This window comes from Vombatus ursinus, unplaced genomic scaffold (assembly GCF_900497805.2).
Source record: "Vombatus ursinus unplaced genomic scaffold, bare-nosed wombat genome assembly UNPS02010219.1, whole genome shotgun sequence".
NCBI lineage: Eukaryota > Metazoa > Chordata > Mammalia > Diprotodontia > Vombatidae > Vombatus > Vombatus ursinus.
In genome coordinates this window covers 6,221,609-6,249,435 of record NW_020949997.1, presented here as the reverse complement: position 1 = coordinate 6,249,435, position 27,827 = coordinate 6,221,609, and the positions used below count along the sequence as shown (strand labels likewise).

The 27,827-nt window shown below is 36.3% G+C and overlaps 1 protein-coding gene across 1 annotated transcript in view; it reads right to left on the bottom strand.

Annotated features, from left to right (window-relative positions):
* Window positions 1–299: 299 nt before the first annotated feature.
* Window positions 300–27,827, bottom strand: part of MIS18BP1 (MIS18 binding protein 1) — a 58,219-nt gene continuing 30,691 nt past the window's right edge. Inside the window, exons 8-17 of the mRNA XM_027853796.1 lie at window positions 27,272–27,444; window positions 24,273–24,439; window positions 23,237–23,339; window positions 11,558–12,455; window positions 10,606–10,778; window positions 9,302–9,462; window positions 4,494–4,636; window positions 3,361–3,448; window positions 2,192–2,243; window positions 300–557 (exon numbers count right to left, since the gene is read on the bottom strand). Of these exons, the coding sequence (XP_027709597.1) occupies window positions 454–557; window positions 2,192–2,243; window positions 3,361–3,448; window positions 4,494–4,636; window positions 9,302–9,462; window positions 10,606–10,778; window positions 11,558–12,455; window positions 23,237–23,339; window positions 24,273–24,439; window positions 27,272–27,444 (2,062 nt within the window). The 3' untranslated portion in view covers window positions 300–453. The remainder of the gene's footprint in view (window positions 558–2,191; window positions 2,244–3,360; window positions 3,449–4,493; window positions 4,637–9,301; window positions 9,463–10,605; window positions 10,779–11,557; window positions 12,456–23,236; window positions 23,340–24,272; window positions 24,440–27,271; window positions 27,445–27,827) is intronic.

Below are 27,827 nucleotides of genomic sequence, written 5' to 3'. Positions count from 1 at the left end.
TTTGGTATTAAAAGGCTTCTATTAAACAAACAAAAAATTCACTGTACAGCATCTGGTGAGAATTACTCAGGGTCTAAAGGTATGTATTTTTTCCTAATACCTATTTGAAACATCTCATTCATAGAGTAAACAGAACAATACTGCAGAAGAGTTGTCAACTATATATACATATATATATTTTTAATATCAGATAAACAATCATTTATAAAAAGTATTTACAAAGAAAAAACCTTTTTTATATTTTTAGTAAGATTTGCATGTCTTCATATTAGCAAGGAAAGTAGAAAGAAATGCTCAATTTATACACTAAAATAGAAAAGTAAAAAATAAACATATGTAAAACAATTTCACAGAGAAAATATTGACATTTCAAATTAATACAAATACACTGTACTTTATATACAAGTGTGTGTTATGATGTTAAATAAACGCTGGAATTCGTGTGTTCTGATTTTACTCTGCAGAATCAGAGTTGGAGAAATAATCATCTTGTTCTTCTTCATCAAAATTCAGTTTTGTCGTATAACTGAAGAGTTTTCCAATATCAGATTTCATTCCTGTGATCAGAAGAGTTTTAAGGAATGGTATGAACACATTTTATAAATGAAAGTATTTAAATAAATATGGCAATACAACATTTCCAAGAAATAGAATGACAAATCTGTCAAATTTAGAGCAACAAATTACGGTTACTCCAAATACAGGATTGTACTATAGACCTGTGCCACAAACAGTAAAAAATATCGATCTCAGAATCAAAGGATTTTAGAATTAGAAGGAACTTCCGAGGTCATGTAGTCCAACCCCCTGCTGAACAAAAACCCCTCGACAACAGACCTAATAAGAGGCCATCCAGCAGCCTTTCCACTTCTAAACGTGTACGCTGGCCAAAAAGACTATTTTATGGAGAACTCACACAGGGCAAGCACTCACATGGTGGTCAGAAGAAGCGATACAAAGACATTTTCAAGGTCTCTCTTAAGAACTTTACAATTATGTGACATGGGAGACACTGGGACAGGACTGTGCAGCATGGCATGCCCTCATCAGAAAAGGTGCTGTGCTCTATGAGCAAAGCAGAATTGAAGTAGCTCAAAAGAAATGCAAGATGTGAAAATTCAGAGAATCAACCCCAAATGTTCACATGGACTATTTGTGCCCAACTTGTGGTAGAACATTCTTAGCTCATATTGGTCTTATCAGACAATCAGAGGCTTGACTCTAACATAGTGATGTCATTTTGGTCCTCTTCAAGAGGACAACAACCATTTTGCCATGTAGTCCACATTTCTCTCACCATCTTTTCCACAAGAATAACAGTATGAGAGACCATCAAATGCTTTGCAGAAATCTAGGTAAACTACAAGATTGCCTCAACAGCCCAGAAATTAGTAATAACTCTCAAAAAAACCCAATAAGGTTAAGTTATGTAAGCTCTTGGTGATCATCACTTCCTAGGCATACACTAATCATTCCCTTAATAATAAAATCTAGAATTTTGCCAGGAATCCAAGCCAAACTTACTGAGTGATCTATAGTCTGTAGCCTCTGTTCCCTTCCTTTTTGAAAACTAGAACTTTGGCTCTTCTCAAATTCTCTTGTACCTGTTTCTCCACCACCTTTCAAAGCTCACCAACTAGTTCAAGAGTCACATTTTCAAGTTTTTTCACTATCTTGAGATGCAATTCACCTGAATTTGAAGACTTCAAGTCACCAAGGGTAGCTAGATGCTCTCTATATCCCTACTTATTTTAAACATCAACTCCCTATCATCCATTTTTCTTCTGTCCTTTTCAGTCTAAAGATCGTTCCCCTTCTCAGGGAAAACAGAAGCAAAGTAAAAGTTAAGTGGCTTTCATCTATTATCATTCATTTCATCAACCCTGAGCGTGGTCCTATCCCTTTTTTTTTTTTCAATCCTCACTTTCTCCCAACATATGTAAAAAACAGAACAAAAAACTCCTTTATATTTTTAACTTTCCTTGTCAGCTTGAACTTATTCTGATCTCTGGCATGCTTGACACTCTTTTCACAAGGCCATTTCACAAGCATGGTTAGATGTCATGAAGTATATATGCCTCAAGCATATCTATTTAAAGGATATTAAAACCTCTTCACTTCTTAGGAAGGGAGAACTAAATGCTCATCTAGTCCTTCTTTCATACAACACTGTATGAAATGTTATACTGACCTCTATTAAACTGAGTTCTTCTAGATGTTGGAGTTGTAAAATCAGATCCAACCTAAAAAGAATCACAAAATATCAGAATTGGAAAGGACCACAGAGGCCATCTAACCCAATTTATACCCAAACAGAAATGTCCTCTAACACATACCCAGCCAAGGCTTTTTTGCATAAAAACACTTTTGCATAAAAACCTACTATGTCCGGAGGCAGCCTATTTAATTTTTTATTTTATTTTTAATAGTTCCCTCTGTAAGGAGTTGGTTTTCATCTTAATAATCAGTATACATTGTTAAATTTACTATGATAAACAAGTAATATAAAAGTGATTATACTCACACTCATGAACTCATAGTAGTTTTCTGAATGTATTAACTGCTCAATCCACTAAATTAACTGGTGCCTTAGAAGAGTTTTTAATTCAGCTTCAATACATTAACTTCATTCACTAGAAACTTACTGAATTTATTATTTTAATGATGGTTTGAATAAAAAGAGTAAATAAATAATCTCAAATCAAGGGCTAATATCTTAAGAGTAAGAAGCTGCTGGTATAGAGCATTACACTGGAGATTAGCTCTTCCAATTTTTAGGTTTATCAAAAGCCTTGCGAATATAAAATAGTATTTGCAAGAGATGTGAAAATGGACTCTAAGGCTTCAAGGTTTAGTAGACTTTCAGTAATTATAAGGCATTTTAGGTAAAATAAAGTCTATAAGTAGTCAGTGTTGTTCTAGAATCACATTTTAGAACCTGAAAAGCCATTTGAGCTAAGTGAGGCTAACCCTGTCATTTTGTATGAGAAAGCAAAAGGTCAGGAAGTGATTTTCCAAGTTGGTGGTACGTTGTAGGTCACAGTGAGAGTCAATAGTAAAGCCAGGACTAAGACCTAACTTCCATTTTATTGTTTTCCTTATCAAAAAACAAAAATTTTCATTTCTCATGGAAAAAGGATTTTAGAAAAACCTGAGTTTTGTCTGCTTCTTAAAGTATGACTATGGCTTTCTTTTTTGATATGCTAAAGAAGCTTGACCAGTCTCAAACTGGCTTCAAAAACCAACTATGTCATGAGTGTCACTCATGGTCACAAGGAAGCTGGGCTTTCTGAATCCTATAGCACATAATACATGATGAATGAATGAAATCAGATTAATAATAAGAATAAAAAATGTTACCGGTTTCTTCTTGACATTGGCCCATACCATACCACCATAACTTTTATTCTCCTTTTGCATTTGAAACACATATTTATCACAATCTTTCCTGCAAAAATACAAATTAGCATTTCAAATGAACTTAGATAATCCGTGAGGTCTAATTAGTTATACAGTAATTGCTAAATCAACATGAATTTTAAATTGTTTTTGGTCTACAGAAAAATTTTCTCCCTCTTTTTATAAAATCAAAGTATTCTTAAGCCCACAAACCAAATGTTTAACTCAGATTCTTAAAAGCATCAACTTGCACATAGACTTACAAAAAGCAACTTTTAGGAAATGACAATGTCTTTTGATCTCTCAAATGTTCCAATCATTCAATAAGCCTTTATCAAGATTATAGTATATACCCGACATTGTACCTGGTACTGAGGGCATTAGAGGGCTGCAAGCTCAACAACTTACCAATATAACATGGATACCAAAAAGTTAATGTAATCTCATACTCTTATTAATAAAAACATAATATCCAGAACAAGGGGTGCAATAATCCCACTATACTCTGCACTGGTCAGTCAAGAGCTGGAATACTGTATTCAATTTTGGATGCTGGTTTCACAAGGTATACTGAAAAACAGGAATCTGTTAAGGAAGACAACTCTGATGACTATAGGTCTTGACATTTAAAAAAAATTATTTTACACCATGACTAGAAAATACGCCTAAGCAAGTAACATAGGTACTTAGTGAAGCAAAACTGGTCAAAGAAACACTGGTATTACAACAGCAAAAAAAGTACTCTAGTGATGAGGTCAAATGTGGGAGACAGAAATCTTATTTCCTGACTTCTGTCTTGTCAACTGACCTATGTCTCTATGTTCTTAAGTTACTTAAACTGTCTATGGAATAAAGAGGAGCCTTGTTTGTTCTATTTTTTTTTTCTTTGAAAGTATTTTTTTCTTTTTGCTTTGGCAATTAGGGTCAAGTGACTTGCCCAGGGTCACACAGCTAGCGTCAAGTGTCTGAGGTTGGATTTGAACTCAGGTCCTCCTGACTCTAAGGCTGGAGCTCCATCCACTGTGCCATCTAGCTGCTCCACTTCGAAAGTTTTTAAAGACATATTCCTTACTCCTTATACAAACATATATTACCTGTTAACAGATTCCAGCATACCAGGGCTGACATGTTGACACTGGGGGGTTTTTGCCAAGGGATAAATTACTGAAGATGGAGTTGTTGGATCTCTGTCCATATGTGGGAAATCATCATCCTGACTGACTTCAAAATTTGGTAACTAGAAAAGAAAATGATAATGACTCACACACACCTTTCTTATTACCTCAGTATAGTTATAAAGAACTAATGGCAAGTACACACATGACCAGACAAGGCAGTGTGGCTTGGCCACATAGTGAGAACAAGAGACAATGGAAGGATGGCCCCAAACAACTTTGGAAGATGTGAGAACTCTGATCAACCATGACACCAGAGGACCAATGGTGAAAAATACTGCCCACCTCCTGACAATGGCAATGGACTAACAGGCAGAATTAGAGATGCATTTTTGGATATGGCCAATATGCACCTTTGTTTGCCTGACTATATTTATTTGTGACAAAGATTACAAAGAGTAGGAGAGGAAAATGCGTCTGATAATTAAAAACAAAATTTAGAATAGCCTGAGTGTTGCCTCACACCTTTGAAATATTAAAATACCTAGAAGAATGGTTCCCAATTCGTAGGATGCATATATGGCCTGGGGGGCAGGTAGGGAAAAGATGAAAAATTACTATAAGTGGTATAGATCATTAAAAAACAATGTAGTAAATACAGAAAACAAACCTTCTGTAAATTGAATATAAATTATATGGGTGGTGGTGGTGAGTGAGTGTGTGTGTGTGTGTGTATGTATGTAAATGAGGAATGAACCTGTAACTTCACTGGTACAAGGAACTCTCAATTAGGGAACTCCTTCTACCATGCAGATGAGCACCTGCACTCAGTCTTAAGAGTGCTGCCCAGGGTACTAAAAAGTTAAATGAGTTGCCAAGGGTCCCAAAGTCAGTATGAATCAGAGGTAGGCTTGAACTAGGTCTTCCTCATACTATGGCTGGACTCTTTATCCACTATGCTATGCTTACTCTCATCTATATATGTTATTTTTCAAATTTATGTAGATGCTATTGTGATTATAAAATATAAACCATCTAAAAGTTACTGAATTCATAATAGTTCTTCATTATATATTTTCAATTACCTGATGTTAATTATTATCATGTGGGGATTCCTGAAATTTTTTGTTTTTGTTTTTTTTTGGTAATTTTTTATTTATTTTTTTGTTTTCAACATTTACTTCCACAAGATTTTGAGTTCCAAATTTTCACCCCATCTCACCCCTCCCCCGACCCAAGATGGCATGCATTCCAAATACCCCTTTCCCTAGTCCGCCTTCCCTTCTATCTCTCCCCCCCTTCTCTTAACCCCTTCCCCTTCAATTTTCCTGTAGGGCAGGATGTATTTCTGTACCCCATTTCCTGTATTTCTTATTTCCCAGTTGCATGTGAACATTTTTTTTAAACATGTGTTTTTAAAACTTTGGGTTCCAAATTTTCTCCCTTCCTCCCTCCCCACCCACCCTCATTGAAAAGGCAAGCAATTCAATATAGGTTATACATATGCAGTTATGCAAAACACTTCCATAGTAGACAGGCCATGAAAAACTAACTCTATTTCCCTTAATCCTATCCTGCCCCCCCATTTGTTTTATTCTTTCTTTTGACCCTGTCCCTCCTCAGAAGTATTTGCTTCTGATTACTCCCTTTCCCAATATGCCCTCCTCTCTATCATTCCCCTACTCTCTTGTCCCCTGGATTCCTGAAATTTTTTGATGTTAAAAGGGGCATCCTCTTTGATTGGGTGTCAAATGGGTTTCTGATATGCTTGATGCATCCACAATGAATTTATGAAAAGCCACAAAGACAACCTATACCTTGGGATGAATGAAGGCAAGGATGAATTATAACCTGCATAGATAGAAAGTTCCAACCAAACTACTGAAGTATAAGGATTAATATTCATTTCTGTTCTTTTAGGTATCATGGTGAAATATTTGATCTTATTCTTACTCTAATAATCTCAATGTTGAGTAAATGCCAGTTGGAATTAAGAGTTACCTGTGTGAAGTATTATTTAAATTTATTTTATACATAAAATTGTATTTACCAGTTTTGATTGTATATTACCTTTATTTTACATTCCCCTTCCCCCTTTGGCTTATCCCCTGTAACAAAAAATATAAAATGAATCAATCAAAAACATTTATTAAGTGTCTATTATGTGCCAGTCACAGTCTAAACCCTAAGGATACAAAAAGGCAAAAGACAGTTCTGCTCTCAAGAAACTTACAATCTGACGTGCAAACAAATATATATATAAAGCCACCTATACACAGGATAAATAGGAAATAATTAACAGAGGAAGGCACTAGAATTAAGAGGTGCTGGGGGAGGCTTTCAGTAAAAGATGAGATTTTAGTTGGGATTTAAAAGAAGCCAGGGAAGTCAACAGGCAGAGTTAAGGAGGAAGAGCCTTCTAGGCATAGTGGACAGCGGCCAGAGAAAACGTCCAGAGCCAAGAGATGAAATGTCTTGTTCACAGGACATTCAGAAAGCCAGTGTCAGTGGACAGAAGGGTATATGGCAAGGTATACAGTGTAAGAAGATTGAAAAGGTAGGAGGGATTAGGTCACAAAGGGCTTAGAATGCCAAATAGAGCATTTTTGTATTTGATCTTGCAGGCAATAGGGAGCCACTGGAGTTTATTGATATTGAGGGAAGGGGTGTGTTATGACTTGATCTGATCTGCATTTTAGGAAAATCACTCCAGCGGCTGAATGGAGGGTGGATTGGAATGGGGAGAGACTCATCAGCAGGGTATTGCAATAGTCCAGGTATTAGGTGGCAGTGTCAGAGGAGAGAATAGGGAGTATTCAACAGGTGTTACAAAGGTGAAGTTGACAGGCTTTGGCAATAGATTGGATGCGGGGGATGGGAGACAGAGAAGAGTCTGGTATGACTCCTATCTTGTGAGCCTGAGGGACTGGGAGGACAGTGTTGCCCTCAACAGTAAAAGAGAAGGTGGGGAGGCAGGGGGAGCATTTAGGAGCAAAGATGATGAGTTCTGTTTTGGACATGTTGAGTTTTAAGATGTCTACTGGACATCCAGTTTGAGATGTCTTAAAGGGAGCTGGAGATGTGAGATTGAAGGTTAGCAGAGAGACTAGTATAAGATAGGCAGATTTGAGAATCATCAGCATAGAGATGGTAATTAACTCCATGGAGGCCAATGAGATCACCAAGTGAAGCAGTACAGAGGGAGAAGAGAAGAAGGCCCAGGCCAGAATCCTGAGGGATGCCCATGGTTAGAGGGCATGACCTGCAGGAAGGATCTAACAAATGAGACTAAGAAGGAATGGTCAGATAGGTAGGAGGAGAACCAGGGGAAGGAGAGTGGTGTCCTGAAAACCTAGAGAAGAGAGTATCAAGGAAAGAGTGATCAACAGCGTCAAAAACTGCAGAGAGGTCAAGGAGAATGAGGATTGGGCAAAGACCACTGGATTTGGCAATTAAGAGATCATTAGTAACTTTGGGGAGAGCAGTTTTGGTGGAATGATAAGGATGGAAGAGAGTAAGAGGAGACTAAGTGGAGCCACTTATCGCAGACAGTCTTTTCAAGGAGTTTAGCTACAAAGGGCAGAAGATATATAGGACAGATAGATAGTTGTAGGGTATGAAAGGAGGTGGGATAGAAAGCTGTTCTGCACAACTAACCAAGCCCTGAATTGAATCTGAGGGTATGTGCACTGATCCACACCTAGAGTATCTCACCTCAAGCATGTACTTCCAATGTGTATAAATATATGCTCTCTGGAACACTGTGGTTTGTAGTAAAAAGGATATATTACATTCTGGTTAAAAAGTGCTCAAGGAAAATTAGCACATAAGCAGATTTATATTGAGGGAAATGACTATTAAGGGATTAGTTATTCAGGTTAACTTTTCCAACCTGTAGGTTTGTTCAAAAGAATGCATGCATTTCTATGAGTCAGATGCATATAAGGTTGAAGACTTTTGGATTAGGAATTTGTTTTGGGGCTAAGACAAGTCATCTTTGGGTCAAAACCTAGCAAGACAAAAAGAGAGCTCCTTTCCTCTTCAAACTTGAACATTCCCCTCCAGGAACACAGGAAATCATCAGGCTCAATGTCACTTTTTATTTCATTATCTTCTGCCTTTAGTATTAGCTCCTCTTGATAAGTCAAAGAATATGGGAAGGGACAATTGGTAATGAAGGTATACATGAGAGGGTGCAACCCAAGGAAGCACAATATTGGGGGGGAGGAAACTATTAGTATCTCTGGCAGGTCACTGTAAAAACTGCCTGTAAGCCCAGGTAGGGGGGAAAAGTGTGTGTGTATGTGTGTGTGTGTGAGATGTGTCCTCACACATGTGTATAAAGATTTACAGTCACAGATGATAGTAACATTACTCCTCTTATATAATTCTCTTCAATTCCCAATTAGATGCATTCTAGCAAGCTATGGTAGATTTGGCCTGCAATAATCTGCTTTAGCTATATCTGCTGCTTATTTGAAACCCTAGTCCGGTGGCTGGCAGACTGCAGGCCAAATCTGACCAGGGGCTTGTTTTTGTACAGCTTGAGAGTTAAGAATGTTTTTTACATGTTAAAACAAAGTTTTGTTGTATTTAAAAGTATAAAAACCATTTTTAGCTAACTGGCCATACAAAAACAGGCTGCTGCCCAGATCTGACCCTTGGGCAGTAGTTTGTCAACCCTTGCTCTTGTCTAAATAGTGCCAAATACAATTTTGTAATTGTATACAAAAATGAAAGTTTTAAAAGTAATTTAAAATGCCATATTCCCTGTTTAAAATTATTACCTGTATTCTTTGCTTATGCAAAGGCGATCCACTGAACATATCATCATGATCATCCTTAGGCAGTTGTTCTAAGAAATCTCTCATCTGCTGTTTTCTTTTTAGAGTTCCCACTCTGGCAGTTATCCTTACAGGTTGGTTTGTATCAGTATCAACTTCTGTGCCTTAAATTCACGCAAAGATTTTGTCAAGAATTTGATGAGTCATGCTATTTGGTCTGGAAAGTTAGTAACTTTAATAAAATCTAAAGTTTGCATACACATACTGTAAACTCAGATTCTGATGACTTGCTGCTTCCTTAAATACACTATTCTCTATCTAAGGTTGGTATTCTACTTATGCTATGGCCTGCAATTAGGGAGTTGAAAGGCAGAAAAGAAGGACTGTGCAAGACTTCAGTAAAGAAGTAGATATCATCAAGAAGAATGTAAAGTTCTTTATAAATTGTAAAGCACGAAATAATTACCATGATTGTTATTATCATTATAGAAATGGAACAAAGATCAATAGAGTCCTTATATATATTATGAAAATGGCTACATGCAGATATATTAATTGTGTTGATAATTAGTTACCACCAGAAAAATCAACAAGTGATCACCTACATGTCTAAGCTACTGATTTCACTGTGGTATAAAACATTAAATTTTGGTAGAGCCATGAGGTCAAGTTTGAGTATCATTATACCCAATCAATAAATCAATCAATATTTATTGAGTGCCTACTATGTGTCAGACACTCTGCTAAGGGCTGGGCGTACAAAAAGAGGCCAGTTCTTGACATCTCAAGGATCTAATCTACTTCTATACATACTGCCTCTTCTTAAACATCCAGGTAATTCTTAGCTTCTTGAGCATTCCTAGGGAGGGGTGATTTTCTTATCACTGGGAGAAACTATTGTCTAAATTCTAGTAATCCCAGACAGACTGTAGGCACACTAAACAGTGGATTAGACCTTCAGATGACTTGTGAACTACCATTTTCCTGGGTAAGTATATATAACTGGGGCTATGAAAAGTCCTGTAGAGAAAACTCAAACTAAATAGGCTTTAAAAAGAACATAGAAACTAGATAATCTCTAAGGTCCCTACCAGTTACAAAATTCAAAGATTTCCAGAAAATGTTTTAGCTTTAATTGGGAATAAGGGAAATAAAAGTCAAGTATCAAAAGAAGCAAATAATGTCTAAATATGCATTTAGACAGTTAAGTTTTTAAATAAACTCAAATTCATAGCTGTGTAATGGCTACCCTATGTAATCTGCCCTTTTGAGACCATGTAAACTCTATCACTGAACTGTAAGGTTACCATTTGAGACTTTGGAGCCGGGTACCATTTTCTTGATGGCACGTTTCCTAGAACCTCTTTCTTGGTGCTCTTCTGTATGTTTCTTCTGGGATTCTTCGGTAGTCCGAGGTCCCATAGAGGTGGCTACATTCAACCGGAAACCACGTTTTTGTTTTGGCACAGATGACAAAGCCCTGTGGAAGTCCAAAGCCATATATGCTTTTTAAATCAAGAATGTTAAAGTAGCCAAAGTTCAAATACGTGAAGATGAATGAGAACTATCAATACTTGAAGAATTACATCACTTTTCTAAATCCTATTTATCTATTTATAAATTATATAAATAGCTGATTCTCTTCCTTTTGTAAAAATGCTTCAAGAAAGCGATTACACCCTCTTCCTTAACTAACTACATTCCATTTAATCAATTCCTTTTGTGTTTTCCTTAGTGGTAAAAAAGAACTAGCTAGTCATGCTTCCTTATAATAAACCTGTTCATATATAGAACCATTTATTAAACTTCCATTTTCTTTTCTATCGGATATTTTAAGATTTTCCTCACAGATCCAATTAACCAACCCATCAAGCAGCTTTGTAGTCCTAAAGTTATCTTTCTGTGCCCAGAACAAGGCACAGTACTCTAAATAAATATCTATCTACTACTGTGTGAAGAGTTAGCTCTAGATACCAATCTATCACAAATGAATTTCACTCTTAGGATTTCTTTCACTCTATTATTTTTTAATTTAAAGAACCAATATTGGGGCAGCTAGGTGGCGCGGTGGATAGAGCACTGGCCTTGAAGTCAGGAAGACCTGAGCTCAAATCCAGCCTCAGACACTTACTAGCTGTGTGACCCTGGGCAAATCACTTAACTCCAATTGCTTAAAATAAATAAGTAACATTTTAGGGGAAAGGCTCAACAAACATTTAAAAAAAGGAAAAAAGGAAAGTATTAAATCAAACTACTTACCCTGGAAATTTCTGTAACTCCTTCTCAGTCCAGTTATCCTCTTTAATTAAATCTGGAAAGCACTCCAAAGGCTGATCCTTTATTTTTCTAGATCCCATCACCTCTGCTGATGAAAACTTTTTCCGGTTACCAATCTTCCGAACAGAAGTTTTGCTGGAAGAAGAGGTAGGTTTCTTTGTCTTAGAGTGAATATCTTTATCGCTCTCTTCACTTTCTTGTTCCAATATTACTGGGCTTTTCTTAGTATCTTTCCTTTTGCATTTTGACTGGTTAATTACAGTTTCCTTGGTTTCCTTCTGCCTTGTTTTCATGCCAAGTTGAGCCTTCTTTCTGGATTCCTCTTCTGTTTCACTTTCTTGACCAGAGATCTCTGTCACCTTGGTTTGAATTTTGTGGGACAAAATATTTCCAGAAGGTTCAATTCTCTTTAGTCTTAATGACTTTTTTATTTTTCTCTCAGAGTCAGAAGTAGAACTTTGCTCCTTTGGAGGTGATGACATTTTAATTTTCTGGTTGATGGTGACTGAAGCATATATGCCAGTATCATCCTCATCCTCAGTTTTGTGTACTAAGCCACTTCCAAATGTCTTTTCTAAAGACCTTAAAAATCTGTTGTTTTTATTTTTCCTCAAGTCAGCTTTGTTGCCACCATTTTTATGCTTTGGCAAAGCAAGCTCTGAGATTCTTTTCATGGTGTCAGTGGACAAATTATTATCTTTACATTTTTGCTCCAGTGTCTTTTTAGAATTCATTGGTGTTAACATGACAGTAAGTTTCTTCTTTATATTATTCATACATTCCATTTTTTCTGTATCTGAAAGAAACTCTTCCCTTGAAGACTGTGTATCAATGGACTCAATCAACTCTTGAGTGATGTCTTTAGCCACATTCTTTCTTACTTTAAAAAAAAAATGAGCCATTCATATACATTTATACATGCAAATTAAAAAAAAACAAAAGTTTTAATATATTTCATAGCTAATAATTAACATACATGAATCTTAAGAGGAAGTATAGTGTCTACTATTTGAAAGTAATGCTATTCAAAACCACATGTGATATTGAGCAAGATGCTACCATAGCACTTGAAGACAATACCCAAAAAAGGGAAACTTATTTTCCTAATAAAATTAGACACATAATGTATCTTAAGTCTACGTTGATCTGTACTAATGAATGAATGAATAAAAAAGCACTTAATAAACATGCTTACTATGTACAAAGCACTACACTAGTCATTGGTGAAAGAAATTGAAGACAGTTACTTTTCTCAAAGAACTCACATTCTGTTTGGGGAGATAAAACACATAGGAAGTTTCAGTTGCAAGGCAGATGGAAAGGTCTTAAGGGTGCAGCAGAGCAAGGCAGACGGTAATTCATCTCCTTTAGTGTCATTTTCAATGATAAAGTCCTATCAGGTTCTGATGATGAACCATGTGGACTATTACTATATAGGTCAAAGTCAGTTTAATCTACTTTCATGTTCTGTAATTTTAAAATTATACAATATTATAAAAGAAATTTAGTTTTATTACATTAAAGTATATCTAGTAACTTAGCTCATCCTAAGCTTTAAATCCTAATCATTCCTTTAGGAATAATGCTGCTTTCAAACATTTTAATTTTTTTTCAACTAACAAAAATCAATCAATAAATCAAATTAAGCTCCTACTCTGTGCTGGGAATTGCACTAAGTACTGGGGATTTGAAAGACCATACCTGCTCTTGTAAGACCTTACAATCTAATGAGGGAGGGAACAAATAGATACAAAGCAAGCTATGTACAGAATAAACAGGAAATAATTAACAAAGGATGGGCAGCTAGGTGGAGTAGTGGATAGTGTGCTGGGCCTGGATTTAGGAAGACATCTTCCTAAATTCAAATCTGGCCAAAGATACTTACTCGCTGTGTGACCCTGGTCAAGTCCCTTAACTCTGTTTGCCTCAGTTTCCTCATTTGTAAAATGAGCTGGAGAAAGAAATGGCAAACCACTTCAGTACCTTTGCCATGAAAACTTTAAATGGGGTCATGAAGAATCAAACACAATTGAAAAAAGACTCAATTAACAGAGGAAAGGCACTAGAATTAGAAGGACTAGAAAAGGTATCCTGCAGAAGATGGAATTTCAGTTGGGACTTAAAGAAAGCCAGGGAGGTCAGTAGGTGAAGTTGAGGAAGGAGGACATTCCAGGCATGAAGGACAGGCAGAGAAAATTCCCAAAGAAAAGAGATGGAGTGTCTTGTTTGTGGAACAAATAGCAAGAAAGCCAATGTCACTGGGGAGTAAGATGTAAGAAGACTGCAAAGGTAGGAAGAGCTAGGTTATGAAGGGCTTTGAAGGTCAAACAGAGCATTCTTTGATTATTTGATCTTGGAGGCAATAGGGAGCCATTGGAGTTTACTGAGTAGGGGAGTGAGATGGTCAGACCTGCACTTTAGGAAAATCACTTTAGTGGCTCAATGGAGGATGGATTGGAGACCTCAAGACAGGCATACCCACTAGCAGGCTATTGCAGTAATGCAGGCATGAAGTGATGAGGACCTACACCAGAGTAGTGGCAGTATCAGAGGAGAGAAGCTGATGTATTTGAGATATGTTGCAGAGGTGAAATTGACAGGCCTTGGCAATAGATTGGATAAGGAAGGGTGAGAGATAGTGAGGAGTTGGGAATAACTCCTAGGTTGTGAGCCTGAGGAACTGGGAGAATGGTTTGCCCTCTACAGCAATGTAGAAGGTAGGAGTCGGGGAAGGGCTTAGGGGGAAAGATAATACATTTTCCCTCCCTCTCCTCCCCCTCCCTCTAGAAAAAGGACATCCTTATAACAACATGAATAATCAAGCAAAACAGATTTCCATTTTGGCCAAGTTCAGAAAAGGCCTCAATCTGTACCCTGTGTCCCTCTCAGGAGGTGGGTAGCATATTTCATCACAATTCCTCTGGAATTGTGGTTGAAGGCCATGCCCTTTTAAAATCACTCTCTATTACCTGCCCTTGTTTCAATATTCTGTATGTGCCTTTTTAAAAAAAATCTGTTATTCGATAATTCTTATACATACAGTGATCTCTAGATAACTCCTTCCCTTTTCTGCTCATTAGAAATTGTTTCTTTTCATATCTTCAGAATGTCATCAGTTTCTCCTGGAGAACTAGTGACAGCATTGGGGGGGGCAGGGAGGGGGGAGGGGGAGAGAGAGAGAGAGAGAGAGAGAGAGTGTGTGTGGGTGAAAGAGAGAGTTACTGAAGCATTTTTTAAAAATGCACAGAAGGAAATACAGATAAGCAAACTGAAAGTAACATGCTGAATTTATTTTAAAAGCAAGTTGTATATAGTAGAGATTTGTGGCCTCTTTTTATCTTCTATTTTGTATATAGAAATGTTCTTTTTTTTTTTTTTTTTGGTGTTCATTAAATTCAGAATAAAATAACTTCCTTCTGGGCAACTTTAACTATAGAAACTTAAGTCTACGTGGGATCCTCTAATCACCTTTTTTCCAAATCCTTTGAAATCTGCTCTCTCAAGTCAAGGATGTATACCCAGCTTTACTCTCCTCTATTGTTAATTACAGGAAGGAGTGGTCATTTCTCCCCACAGTTTCTGCCACTTACATGTCAACAAAACCAGTTTCTTCTTTTTGGTGTGAATCAGGTATAGGCTACCAGTTTTCTTTATGGTTTCCTCCAATTTTAGAGGGAGGAAATTATTATTAAGGAAAGTCAAGAAATTACTAGAAAGCCTCTCAAATTCTCCTCCAAGCAACTTTAAAATAATGCCTCAAAAATTCTGGAATAGGAAAACCCACAAAAGGACCAAGGTGAAACATTTTTCCAGCTCAAGACAACTTAGAAGGTCAGCAAGAAAAGTCTGTTGGAGTGGGGTCAGAGTTGAGCCCAGTCCAGAGCAGGCAATGCCAGAGACCTGGCAAGCCAGCAGCAGGTCCTGGGGACAACTGAATCTAGAGATCACAGATGGTAAGGGGATTGGACAACTGGTCAGAAGGAGATTATATGGTTCCCCCTGCCGGTGCAGGACCCCTATTTGGACCGGGTCTCAGTCCTGGGTCACAGTTCCAGAGTGAGAAGGAGCACTAGCACACCAGAGCTTTTGTCTACAAGGGTACAGGGACTCTGGTCACAGTTCTAGGCCAGAAAAAAGTGCTTGTGGTCACTCACAGACCAGAGCACAGGCCAGGAGAGTAGTAAACACACCTCTCCTTAGATCATACCACCTTGGAAGAACTGAAAACTTACAGATCCCCAGAACTGCCTATGAAAACAACAGCACAAAAAACCTGAAACTTGGGACAGTGTCCCCTCCACCCCAGGAGCAGAATCCAACTTTAACATCAAGTTACAAGTCAAGAAATAGGCTGGAAAAATGAGCAAACAACAACAAAAACCCTGACCGTAGAAAATTATTATAGTGACAGGAAGATCAAAACACAAACTCAGAAGAAGACAACAAAGTCAAAACAGTTACATTCAAAGCCTCAAAGAAAAATGAGTTTTTAGGCCCAAAAAGGATTCCTGGAAGAGCTCAAAGAGGATTTTTAAAATCAAAGAGGTAGAGAAAAAATTGGGAAAAGAAATGAGCATCATGGAAAAAAATCATGAAAAAAGAGTCAACAGCTTGGTAAAGGAAGCACAAAATAATACTGAAGAAAATAACACCTTAAAAAACATAATAGGTAATAGTAAATAGTAAAAGAAGCACAAAAATCTACTGAAGAGAACTCCTTAAAAAGTAGGATTGGCCAAATGAAAAAAGATTTACAAAAATTCACTGAAGAAAAGAATTCCTTAAAATGTAGAACTGGCCAAATGGAAAAGGAGATACAAAAGCTCATTCAAGAAAGTAACTCCTTAAAAATTAGAAATGGCCAAGTGGAAGCTAATGGCTGCATGAGACATCAGGAAATAATAAAACAAAATCAAAAGAATGAAAAAATAGAAGAAAATGTGAAGTATCTCATTGGAAAAACAACTGACCTGGAAAATAGATCGAGGCAAGATAATTAAAGAATTATTGAACTGTTTGAGAGCCATGATCAAAAAAAGAGCCTTGACATCATGTTTCAAGAAATTTTCAAATTTTCAAAATCAGGAAAATTTCTCTGATATCCTAGAACCAGTGGGTAAAATAGAAATTGAAAGAATCTACCAATCACCTCCTGAAAGGGATCCTAAAATAAAAAACCCCAGGAATATTATAGCCAAATTCCAGAGTTCCCAGGTCAAGAAGAAAATATTGTAAGCATCCAGAAAGAAACAATTCAAATATCATAGAGCTTAGTCAGGATAACACAAGATTTAGCAGCTTCTACATTAAAGGATCAGAGGCCTTGGAATATAATATTCCAGAGGGCAAGGGACCTGGGATTACAATCAAGAATCACTTCTCAGAAAAAATGGACATTTAATGAAATAGAGATCACTCCTGATGAAAAGATAGAGCTGAACAGAAAATTTTACTTTCAATTATAAGACTCAAGAGAAGCATAAAAAGGTAAATAGGAGAGAAATCATAAGGGATCCAATAAAGTTAAACTGTTTATATGAGAAGATGATCTTGTAATTCCTAAGAATTTTATTATTATTAGGGCAGTTATGAGTATTCACAGACAGAGGGCACAGGTATGAGCTTTGATAGGATGATATTTAAAAAGTAAATTAAGGGGTGAGAAATAGGAATGCATTGGGAGAAAGGGAAGGGAGAGGTAGAAAAGGGTAAATTATCTCACATAAAAGAGGCACAAAAGAGCTTTTACAGTGGAGAGGAAGATGGGAGAGAGCACTTGAACCTTACTCTCATTGGAATTGGCTCAAAAAGGGCATAACGGGCAGCTAGGTGGCACAGTGGATAGAGCTCCAGCTTTGGAGTCAAGAGGACCTGCGTTCAAATCTGGCCTCTGACACTTGGCACTTACTAGCTGTGTGACCCTGGGCAAGTCACTTAATCCCGACTGCCTCACCAAAAAGAAGCAAAAAAAAAAAAAAAAAAAGAAAGAAAAAAAGGGTATAACATACACACTTAGGTATAGAAACCTAACTTACCATACAGGAAAGAAGGAGGTAAAGGGGGTAAGAGAAAGGGTGGGAAGGCTGATAAAAGGAAGGGCAGATTAGAAGAGGTGGTAGTCGGAAGCAAAATACTCTTGGGGATGGACAGGTTGAAAAGAGAGAGAGAGAAGGATAAGAAGAGGGGAAAATGGGATGGAGGGAATTACAATTAGTAATCATAACCGTGAAAACATTTTTTATGGTAAGTTTCTCTGATAAAGGTCTCATTTCTCAAATATATAGAGAACTGAGTCAAATTTATAAGAAGACAAGTCATTTCCCAATTGATAAATGGTCAAAAGATATGAACAGGCAGTATTCAGACAAAGTAATCAAAGCTACCTATAGTCATATAGAAAAAAAATTCTCTAAATCTCTAGTGATTAGAGAAATGGCAATTCTAAGCTACCACTCCACACCTATCTGATTGGCTAATATGGTAGAAAAGGAAAATGACAAATGTTCGAGGGGATGTGGGAAATTTGAGACATTAATGCACTGTTGGTGGAGTTAGGAATTGATTTAATTTGATTAAATTGATTCAATTCTGGAGAGCAATTTGGAACTATTCCCAAAAAGCTATAAAACTGTGTATGCCCTTTGACCAAGCAATACGGCTACAAGGTCTGTATCTCAAAAAGATAAAAAAAAGGGGGGGGTAAGGAGGACAAGAACCTATTTGTACAAAAATATTTATAGCAGCTTTTTGTGATGGCTAAGAATTGGAAATGGGGAGATGCTCATCAATCAGGGAATGACTAAACAAGTTGTGGTACATGACCATGGTGGAATATTATTGTGCTATAAGAAATGACAAACAGGAAGATTTCAGAAAAACCTGCAAAGACTTTCATCAACTAATGCAGAGTGAAGTGAGCAGAATCAGAAGAACACTGTACACAGCAATAGTAATACTGTATGATGATCAACTGTGAATGACTTAGCTATTCTCAGCAATACAATGATGCAAGACAATTCCAAAATAGTTATGATGAAAAATGCTATCCACCTCTGGAGAAAGAATTGATGGAGTGTGAATGCAGACTGAAGCATAGTTTTTAAATTTTATTTTTGTTTGTTTGGTTTTTTTGGTCTGTGTTTTCTTTCACATGACTAATATGGAAATATGTTTTGCGTGACTGAACATGAATAATCTATATTAAATGACTTGCCTTCTCAGTGAAGGGGCAGGGGAGGGAAAGAAAGAGAGAATTTGTAACTCAAAAATTTAAAAAAAAAAAAAGGAATGTTAAAAATTGTTTTTATATGTAATTGGGGAAAAATATTAAATTAAACAAAACAAAGAGGAGTTTGGCTTTTGCCTTATACATGGCTGCTAACCAGGTAACTGACTGCTTTTTGTTAAGAATTGGAATTTTTGCTAGTAGTGAACTTCATAGCATAGCTGCAGGTTGAGCATTGCCTCCTCTGCAAATAAGCCCTCAATATCTGAACAGTTGGAATTTGAGCAATTTCAATTTCATAACATCCATCTCCAACCAGAAACAAGTACCTCTAACTATGAGAAAGGCAACAAACCATCATTTCAGATTTCCCTGATGTTCCTAGTGCCACATACATAGAAAGTAGCTCCATTTAAGAGCACTTTTGAGCTGCCTGAGACAGGAGCACACACTCTTGAGTGCTGTCGTAGTGAGTCCACAATGCACATCGGGGCCAAGGGTGACTTCTTGCTCCATTAATCACAGAAGCACTTCCCACAGTAGTGACAGAGGTGCTTTCTAGTCACGTATTAAACTTGATTTCACACTTGCATACATCTTGGACACTTTTCACCTAGAGGCAGAATGTAAATTCTTTTGGGTTGTGGAAGGCTTGTTTGTTTTTCCCCCATTTTTGAATTGAACTAACTTGAAAGAAGGCATAGAATGCATGCTTAATTAAACTGCAGATGGTGCAAAGCTGTAAAGTTAATCCGAAGGATGACAGTCAGGATCCAAACAGATCTCAAGAGGTTAAGATAGGCCTAATCTAATGGGATGCAATTTAAGTGAAAAATGTGAAGTCCTACACCGAGGCTGCAAAAAATTGTCCTCATAAATACAAGGTAGGGAAGGTAGGAGTGGAAAACAGCTCATTTGATGTGGCAGCCAAAAAAGCTAACTCAAGCCTCAGCCGCATTTGGGGAAGCATCAGGTCCAGAAAAAAGGAAGTTACAGTTCCTGCTATACTCTGCCCTCATCAAATCTCATCTACAGTTTGATGCCTATTTGGTTCTGTATGGCATATTTTAAGATGATATAATGGCTAGCTCTGGGACCTACTGCGGTTCATCGAGGCCAAAGGAGCTGCTGAAGGTCTCCAGTGCTCAGAGACAATGCACAGCCCACTGGGTGAGAGTGCACCAGTTTCCTGACATTGCAATGAAGGTTCCTCTGCCTGGTCCAGGGCTGCTACAGTGGACCTGTTTCCTGGATCTCTTCATACAAATAAATCTTCTTAATATTACAATGCTACTTGCCATTCCTCTTCTTTACTTACTCCCCTAAACTGTTCCAGTGCCATATTTCAGTCATGGATCCCATGTCACCAAGTCTTGGCAAGACCTATGAAGTCTGATTTGCTTCATTTCATTAGGATGTCCATTTAACTTTGCCTATTCCTCATACTATGTGTATTTATGTGTAAAAATCTGAGGTTGATTTTTTTTTTTTTGCTGGTTCTTTTCTTGAATTTTGAGTTCCATGACTTTCTGAGTGTTTTCACTGCTATTCTTCCTGGGTTGAAGTAATTCTCTACCTAGGTACCAAATATCTAGCTTCATAGCTGTATATAGGCAGGTTTCTCTCACATTCCTTTTCATTTTAAAGCCTTTTTGTAAAAATCAGATTTGCAAGACTCTAGGAAAATCTGAGGGGCTTATTTTTTTAAATCAACCCTTGTTAGGTAAACTACATAACTAGCCAAGAATCCTTCATTCTTATATTTTAACTGTGGTTCACAAATCCAAATCCTCTACTCAGATATCATATTCTTAACTAGCTGTTCACAAATCTGCCTCTTTTTTCTGAAACTCTTAACTTTGATTGGCAGTAGTGATGAAAACACTAGTTTTGCTCCTAAGGTGCTGCGTTTCTTGCCAAAAACTTTGTAAACTTCAGATATGCTTGCTAGATTCCTTCTGGCAGTATGGTTTGTGTTTATGTGAATTACCAGAAGTGGATAAAAATCATGTCTTGGGAAGTTCTCGCTCACATGCTGGATATATACCCTGGGAAGACCTTTCTGTTGTTAATGACCATTTGACAAACAACTGCCTCCATATCTCTGAGCAGGGATTCTGTCATCTGCCAGCAATTCTTGTCTCTTCTCGAGTGTCCTCAATAGCACTTGTAGAATCATAGCACATTCTTTGGAGGACACCTCTGTTTTACCTTACCCTACAATCACTTGGTATGTATGCTCAGTGAAAACTAACTGGCTTTAATGTTAGACAAACATATGAGGAAAGTGAATCTACTTTCTTACTATTAATGTATACCAAAGATGATTCTAAATGATTTTTGGATTATCCGTCCATGTTGCTGTTCTTTACTACAGCGGACTATGTAAATTGACTGTAATTGTTATGTTAAGAATGGGTTTGCTATAGCCCTCCCAAATGACAACAGTTTAGAGTAACAGTCTATATCTAACACTTTTTAAATAAGCTCCTACTTAACTTTTAAAGAACGTTAGCACTATTATTTAGAGCCTTGTGGCTCTAAATTAGGGAAAATAAATTAAATTTCTCTGTAGCTCTATGTATGCTCATCAAATAATAAGTGAAATGAGCAACACAGGAATATTTATTTCATTGTATCTTAGAGTCAAAGAGCAGAAATCAAATTTAGCAATCTGTTAATAATCTGAAATTCAGAGGACCATAAGAAAAAGAAGAAACTTTTAAGTAATGAATTCACTATGCATCATTATGCTGTGCCTTCTTTTATTTCTTTATATGGAACATAAAAAGTACGTCTATATATTATGTGAAAAGGAATTTTATTGACAAAAGTAAAATGTAGTTTACACATGGCCAGATTGCTTGGACAACACTGAGTGGTAACAAGAAATAGAGCCACTAAAGTTTATTTCAAAGAACAAGTAACTAAATTTGTACAACCTCTTGATTCTGAAAATACATATCATCAAGTTACACGGTAACTATTTTCTTTTTGTCTAAATAATAGTTCATTTGTTTAGAAGTAAGCTCACATTTGGGAAATTGTCCAGTACTTTTAATAAATCCAAATGGCTTACTGCCTCAGAATAACTTGGTTTTTGATATATAAATCATGGTTGGTACAATAACATAAAAATCAGTTATTTAGATTGTAGAAAATTAGCATGAATAAAATCAATGAAGGTGGAATTAGAAGAAAAACTAGAAAGCAGAAAAAATATTGGCATCAACTATCACTGATAAAAGTCTGATATCCAAATGTCAAGACTGCACAGCAAGACCACTCCTCTCTTTTCTTACTATTAGGAGACACCTTGTTTTCCAGAGCTAAGGTCCAGCAAGCCAGCTGTGCCCTGAGCTTGGCATAACAACAGTCCTTTGCACTCACCATTTGGACAAACTCTGCTGCAGCTAAATCACAGACTTGGCTCAAACCAGCCCCTAGGTGGTTCCTGAGCTCAGATAAGCACCTCTAGGAACCACACTCTGGTCGTGAAGACTTGCTATAAATAGACTTTTTGTCACTAGGCAAACTGGCCTCATTGCTGCCATTATACCTCATTGCTTGGTTCTTTTTCTAGCCACAACTGTATGTATCAAGTCTTAGCCTCGCTGTGTTGGGTCTCTTGGTCCTAGAGCAGACCCTGGCACATGTATCTATTTTACCTCCACTACTGGAAATATGCCCCAAGGAAGTATAAAAAAACATAAACAAAGGTCCAACATATGCCAAAATATTCATAGGAACACTCTATGGTAGGAAAGAACCAGAAACAAGTTAGGTATCTATCTACTGGGGAATGAATGGTAAAGTAACTACAGTATATTAATGTAATGGAATATCATGTAGTAAGAACTAACAAATATGAGGAATTCAGGCAAGCATGGAAAGATTTGTATGAACCGTTGCAGAGAAAAATAAGCCAAACCAAGAGAACGATATAACATTTACAACAATGTAAATGAAAAACCACACCAAAAGGAAATAAAATTCTGAGTAACTGAAAAACTAATCAAGATCCCAGCAAAAATGATAATGAAATATATACCCTTCTCCCTTCTCATGGCAGAGAGGTGGAGGACTACTATGAAAAAATGCCATATACATTGTCAATACAATCGCTGTATCGGACGTTTTTGATGGAGTGGTTTTTTTTTTTTTATTACAAGGGAGGGTTCAGTCTGGAGGAGAGAGCTGAAATAGCTATCATATAAAGAAAAGGCATCAATAAAATGCATTGAAAATAAAATAAAATGTTTTATACACCTTAAAAAGTCATTAATACAGAATAAGAGTTGAGAATCCTTAAGGCATTTCAGGAATAATTTTGGCCTAGACAATTTAAAAATGGGCACTTTCCAAATCTATATATTTAAAATATATAGCAAACAAAATACGAAGGTTCACTTAAAAAATACTGGGGGGCATTTTACCTCTCTTTAGACTTTTAAATATTGTTTCATTTGTTTTAGCTTCATGATTTTTGGTTTTCTTTGGAGAAGTCATCAGTTTACTTTCATTTTTTGAAGTTGATTCCTTAAAAACAAAATAGATGGAAATAACTTTCTATCATTAACACTACCAGTATCCACCCTAAATAGGGAGCTCAGAGTACTTTAAAAATTATGTATATGGCATAGAAATTAACAGATTTCTACAGTCTGATGTCACATCATCTCCCTCCAACATGTCCTTGGTGGAGGCAAGCAAACAAACAAAAAAATCACTTTCTAATCACTCCCGTCCCTTGGAATCTTCTATCTCTGAAATACCTCCTCTTTCATCTCCTGCTTTGCAAGTCGCCTCCCTGTGCTGAGGAAGTCATGAGGTGGAAGTAAAGCTAGCTGATCACATGGCTCTCAAACCCCCTAGGGCAGGGGTCTATTACCTAGTTTTTTAAAGTATTTTGATAAGTGAATTTCAAAATAATTGCTTTACTTTATAGCCCTATGTCTTTTACTATATCCATTTTAAAACATTCTGAGGGATCTTCCATAGGTTTTACCAGACTGCCAAAGAAGTCCAGGACACACAAAAGATTAAAAACTCCTAGCCTCAGGCTGTGCCCTGAGGCCACCTCATTTTATTGAGTCACAAGAAGTAGAAATAAATAGCCAGAAAATGCTAAGGTAGGTGAACCACATCAGAGGGGTTAACACTCTGGTACCTCATTACATTTATATCCTCTAAATCTTTGCCTTAATATTGTTTTTTAGGTGAGGGTATGCTAATAAAATATGGAAAGTCTTTTTAGTACATATATTAATTGAGTTTCTCTGGCTAAAATTTAAAATGTATTTTTAGATTATAACAGATAATAGTACATGAAAACTCCATAGTATGCTTCATCTTGACAATCTCCTATCTTAAAATAGTCAGACATGGGCAAAAAGCACTAAGTATTCAACTGAAATCAAACGTCTATTTTACTCATTTGAAGATCAAACAGTAGTGTATGAAAAAAATTACCTCTTTAGGTAGATAGGTTTTTCCTCCAGTTTGGAAAGTGACATTCATTTGATTATCACAATTATGTTCATCACGCTGCAATTTTAAAGGTTCTTTATGATGCTGATCAGTATGAAACATGTTTAGTTCTGTAGCTCTATGTAAAGCATTACACTCAATAGGTATTTCTATGAGGACAAAGATTAATATTTCATTAGCAATAAGATTTTTAATGTATAGTGCTTTCTAATAAAAGGCATGTCAAATGAATACATATTGCAAACCAACCATTACTGAATAAAAGTAATCCACTGGAGTGGGACAATATTGCTTAAGATCTTTCCTAATAAAAGGGAAGTTCATTTATTCCTAATAAATTATAAGATACCATGCTTTACAATTTCTTAAAGCTTTTAGACAACTTATTTCATGGGGCAGGTTCTGTCTATATCATTCTTTTTCAAAACACAAAGGAAAAGGGGACTTCCATGCATTGAGAGTTATGAATTTTTAACCTTCTTCCTCAGATTCAATGACATGGTATTCAGAGTGGAGGACTGAATTAATGTCCTTCTTTAAAGTGAGGACAAAAATAACTGACCATCTTCCTCACTAGATTGTTATGAGGAAAAATGGTAAAAAGTATATTATAACCTAGAAAGTACCGCACAAATGCAACAATTTAATAAAAAGCTAACAAATCTAGTTCTATTTCTCCTATATTTCTATTTGTACATGGAATCCTTATGTTAAATATCTGTTCATTTTGTTGTGTGGTACAATAGTAACTAAGTTGTCAACAAAAACAAACATAAATAGTAAGTTTACTTACACATGGAATTGTACTTCTTGGAAATGTGAGAGATGTATTAAAAACCTCTCATAATAATTATGAAAACCTACACACTAAGAAACTGTTCAAAGAATCTCATTCAAGAGCTGGAGACCAAAAAATAAAACTGGAAAATGATAAAATATTGATTAAATGTTATAAAAATGTCTTAATAAACACTGCTAACAGGATAAAAACAGTATTTAACGGACTCACAGTCAAACTACATGTAGAGTAAGCTGGAGCCAGGCAGTTAGAAAGGAAAGAGATCAAGGAATCTGGAGAGGTAAAAAAACAACAACATATTCTTCCATTGTAAGTCATTAGGCTAGTAAAAAATCAAGATCCAGAGGAGAAATTTAAAATGCAAGTTTAGTTAAATTGCTATATTTTCTAAAACACTTAAAGCTTGTTGCCAAATGGATTATTTTCATGAAAAAAGCAAGAGAAAAATTTTATGATCTGATCTCTTTTCTGTAAGGCTTAAATTTCCACCTCTCATATTATTACTCAACCCTCACTACTGGGTGAGGACATTTTCTCTCCATGTCATTTTTTTCCCTTGGCAGTGGGAGCAGGACACTATTATTTTCTTTTTTTTTAAAGAGTAATGCCATTAGATGGGAAGTAACACATTAAACCCTTATTTTTTGAGTCTCCTTTACCCCAATCGTTGTGTAAGGATAACCAAAAGGTAAAGTCCAACCCATCTCAGACCAGCAAGGGAAATGAAAGATTAAAAAAGCGTCTGTCCTCAGCCCTGAAACATAAAAAACTGCACCCCAAGCCAGCAGCTGATCAGTTGGGAACCAAATACAACGATATGTTTCCTTCATACAAGTATCTACAGAAAATAGCTCACACAAAAAAATTCTCTTGCTCTGTAAAAAAACTTCCTTCTCTATGTGGCAACCAAAACTTCCACCTGCTTGAGCTTGTCACATTGGACAAAATAAAGGCTTTAGTCCCATGACCTCATGCAAAAATCTTTCTTCTCAGCCTGACAGTTTAAGTGGGCTGGGGGCACATAAAGATGGAGATGATACGAGTATCTCAACCCTAGAAAGTCCCTGCCACTTTCTGTAACCTTCCCTAATATCTGAGATTTTCAGTTCCATTCACTAAAGAATCACAAATGCAGTCAGCGGCAAGACTGTAATTCAAAATTTCTCTTTTCTTTCAGCAGTGTCTCAGGTTTCTTAAAAGAACTGATCTCTAAATGAGAGATGATAGTGAGGTCTTTGACCTAAAGAGGGCAAGATTTACAGATGATATCCCAATTTGGGGGCAGGATTCCTTCTGCTTAGAGAAGAAGATGAACTAAACTGGTACTATCATTACAGTTTATCACTCCACCTTCATCAGAAGGCAGTAGTGTTCAGGCTGTGCCAAAAGCCTGTTATGTCAATGCAGAGAAATTAGGAGGGTGCCTGAGAGCAGATAAAGGCTTGAGACACAACCAAGTGGATGCAAATTGTCCCTTTTCTACCCAGTAAGGAATGAAGTACATTTGTCTTAGAGAAACCTCTGCTTGCAGTATGACTGCTGATTCAAAACAGGAAAATAAGGAGATGAGGTGTCAAGAGAGAGAATTATGCAGAGAAATAACGTCCTTTTTCCTCCCACAAGTGATAATGGGACATATACCAAGAAAAGTAATCAAGGTCAACAGCAGCTGTCCTGAACCTTTAAAGGTTTGACATGACTAATAATTTTAGCAGTCTGTTTTTTTTTTAAACCATACTAAGTAAAATTATGTTCTTATCACTACCTAAAAGAAAATGGGTTTTCTCTTTTTTAATAGGAATGAATCATTTCAATGGCTCTGATATAAATCCGGACCAGCTTCTAGGGTTTAAGTGTCTTCTTTGTTCTAGGTAACCTATTATATTTACATCTCTATAGGAATTAAGATTAGTTGGTTTATCTACCTAGCTACCCGGTATTTATTATCTAATAGAAGCCAGGAAAAAATTATGATCCTGGCTGCAAAGGGTTCTAGGGCTTACTATGTAATTTCTTTGTCAGTAAAACAATCTTCAAAAACAGGATAAATTATCCTAATAAATGCAATGTTTCAAAAACTTCCATACTATTGCACTTTAGGTATAAGAAGAAAATAATATATTTAATCAATAGTTCAATTCTTCCTGTCAATTTAAACATATAAGAAAAAAGACAAGCATACCAGAGCAGTTTTCAGAAACATCAAAAGTAGTATTTTTAGTTTTGGCATTTTTGGAGACCACTTCTGTTCCAGTTTCTTCTGATGTATCACTTTTTTTCATCTTTGTGTCAAAGACAGATTTATCTGTTTTTTGTTGGTCCAATTTACATTTTTTTCCTTTCTTAGAAAATGTCCTTTAAACAATTAAAAAATTTATGAATTAAATACTTTTCATAGTTAACATTCAAGTTTTCTCTCCATTATGGAGTTTTTAAAAGAACAAAACAATAACTCAGTTATAGCTATTGTACAAAAAAACTATCAAAGAACATAATAAGGAAGGTGAAGTAGAGATTCTTATATAAGAAAACATATTCAACATTATAGGTATCACTGAGACTGAATAGGATAAAATTTATGACTGTGAAATTTATGGCTCATGGCTATGAAAGAATATGCTTTGTTCAGAACGAAAATAGATCAAAGGAGAACACTATACTATTGCATATTAACATATACTCATTTGAGGACATGCAGGAACAAGGAAAGATAGTAGGGAGGAAAAAAAAAGACAGAA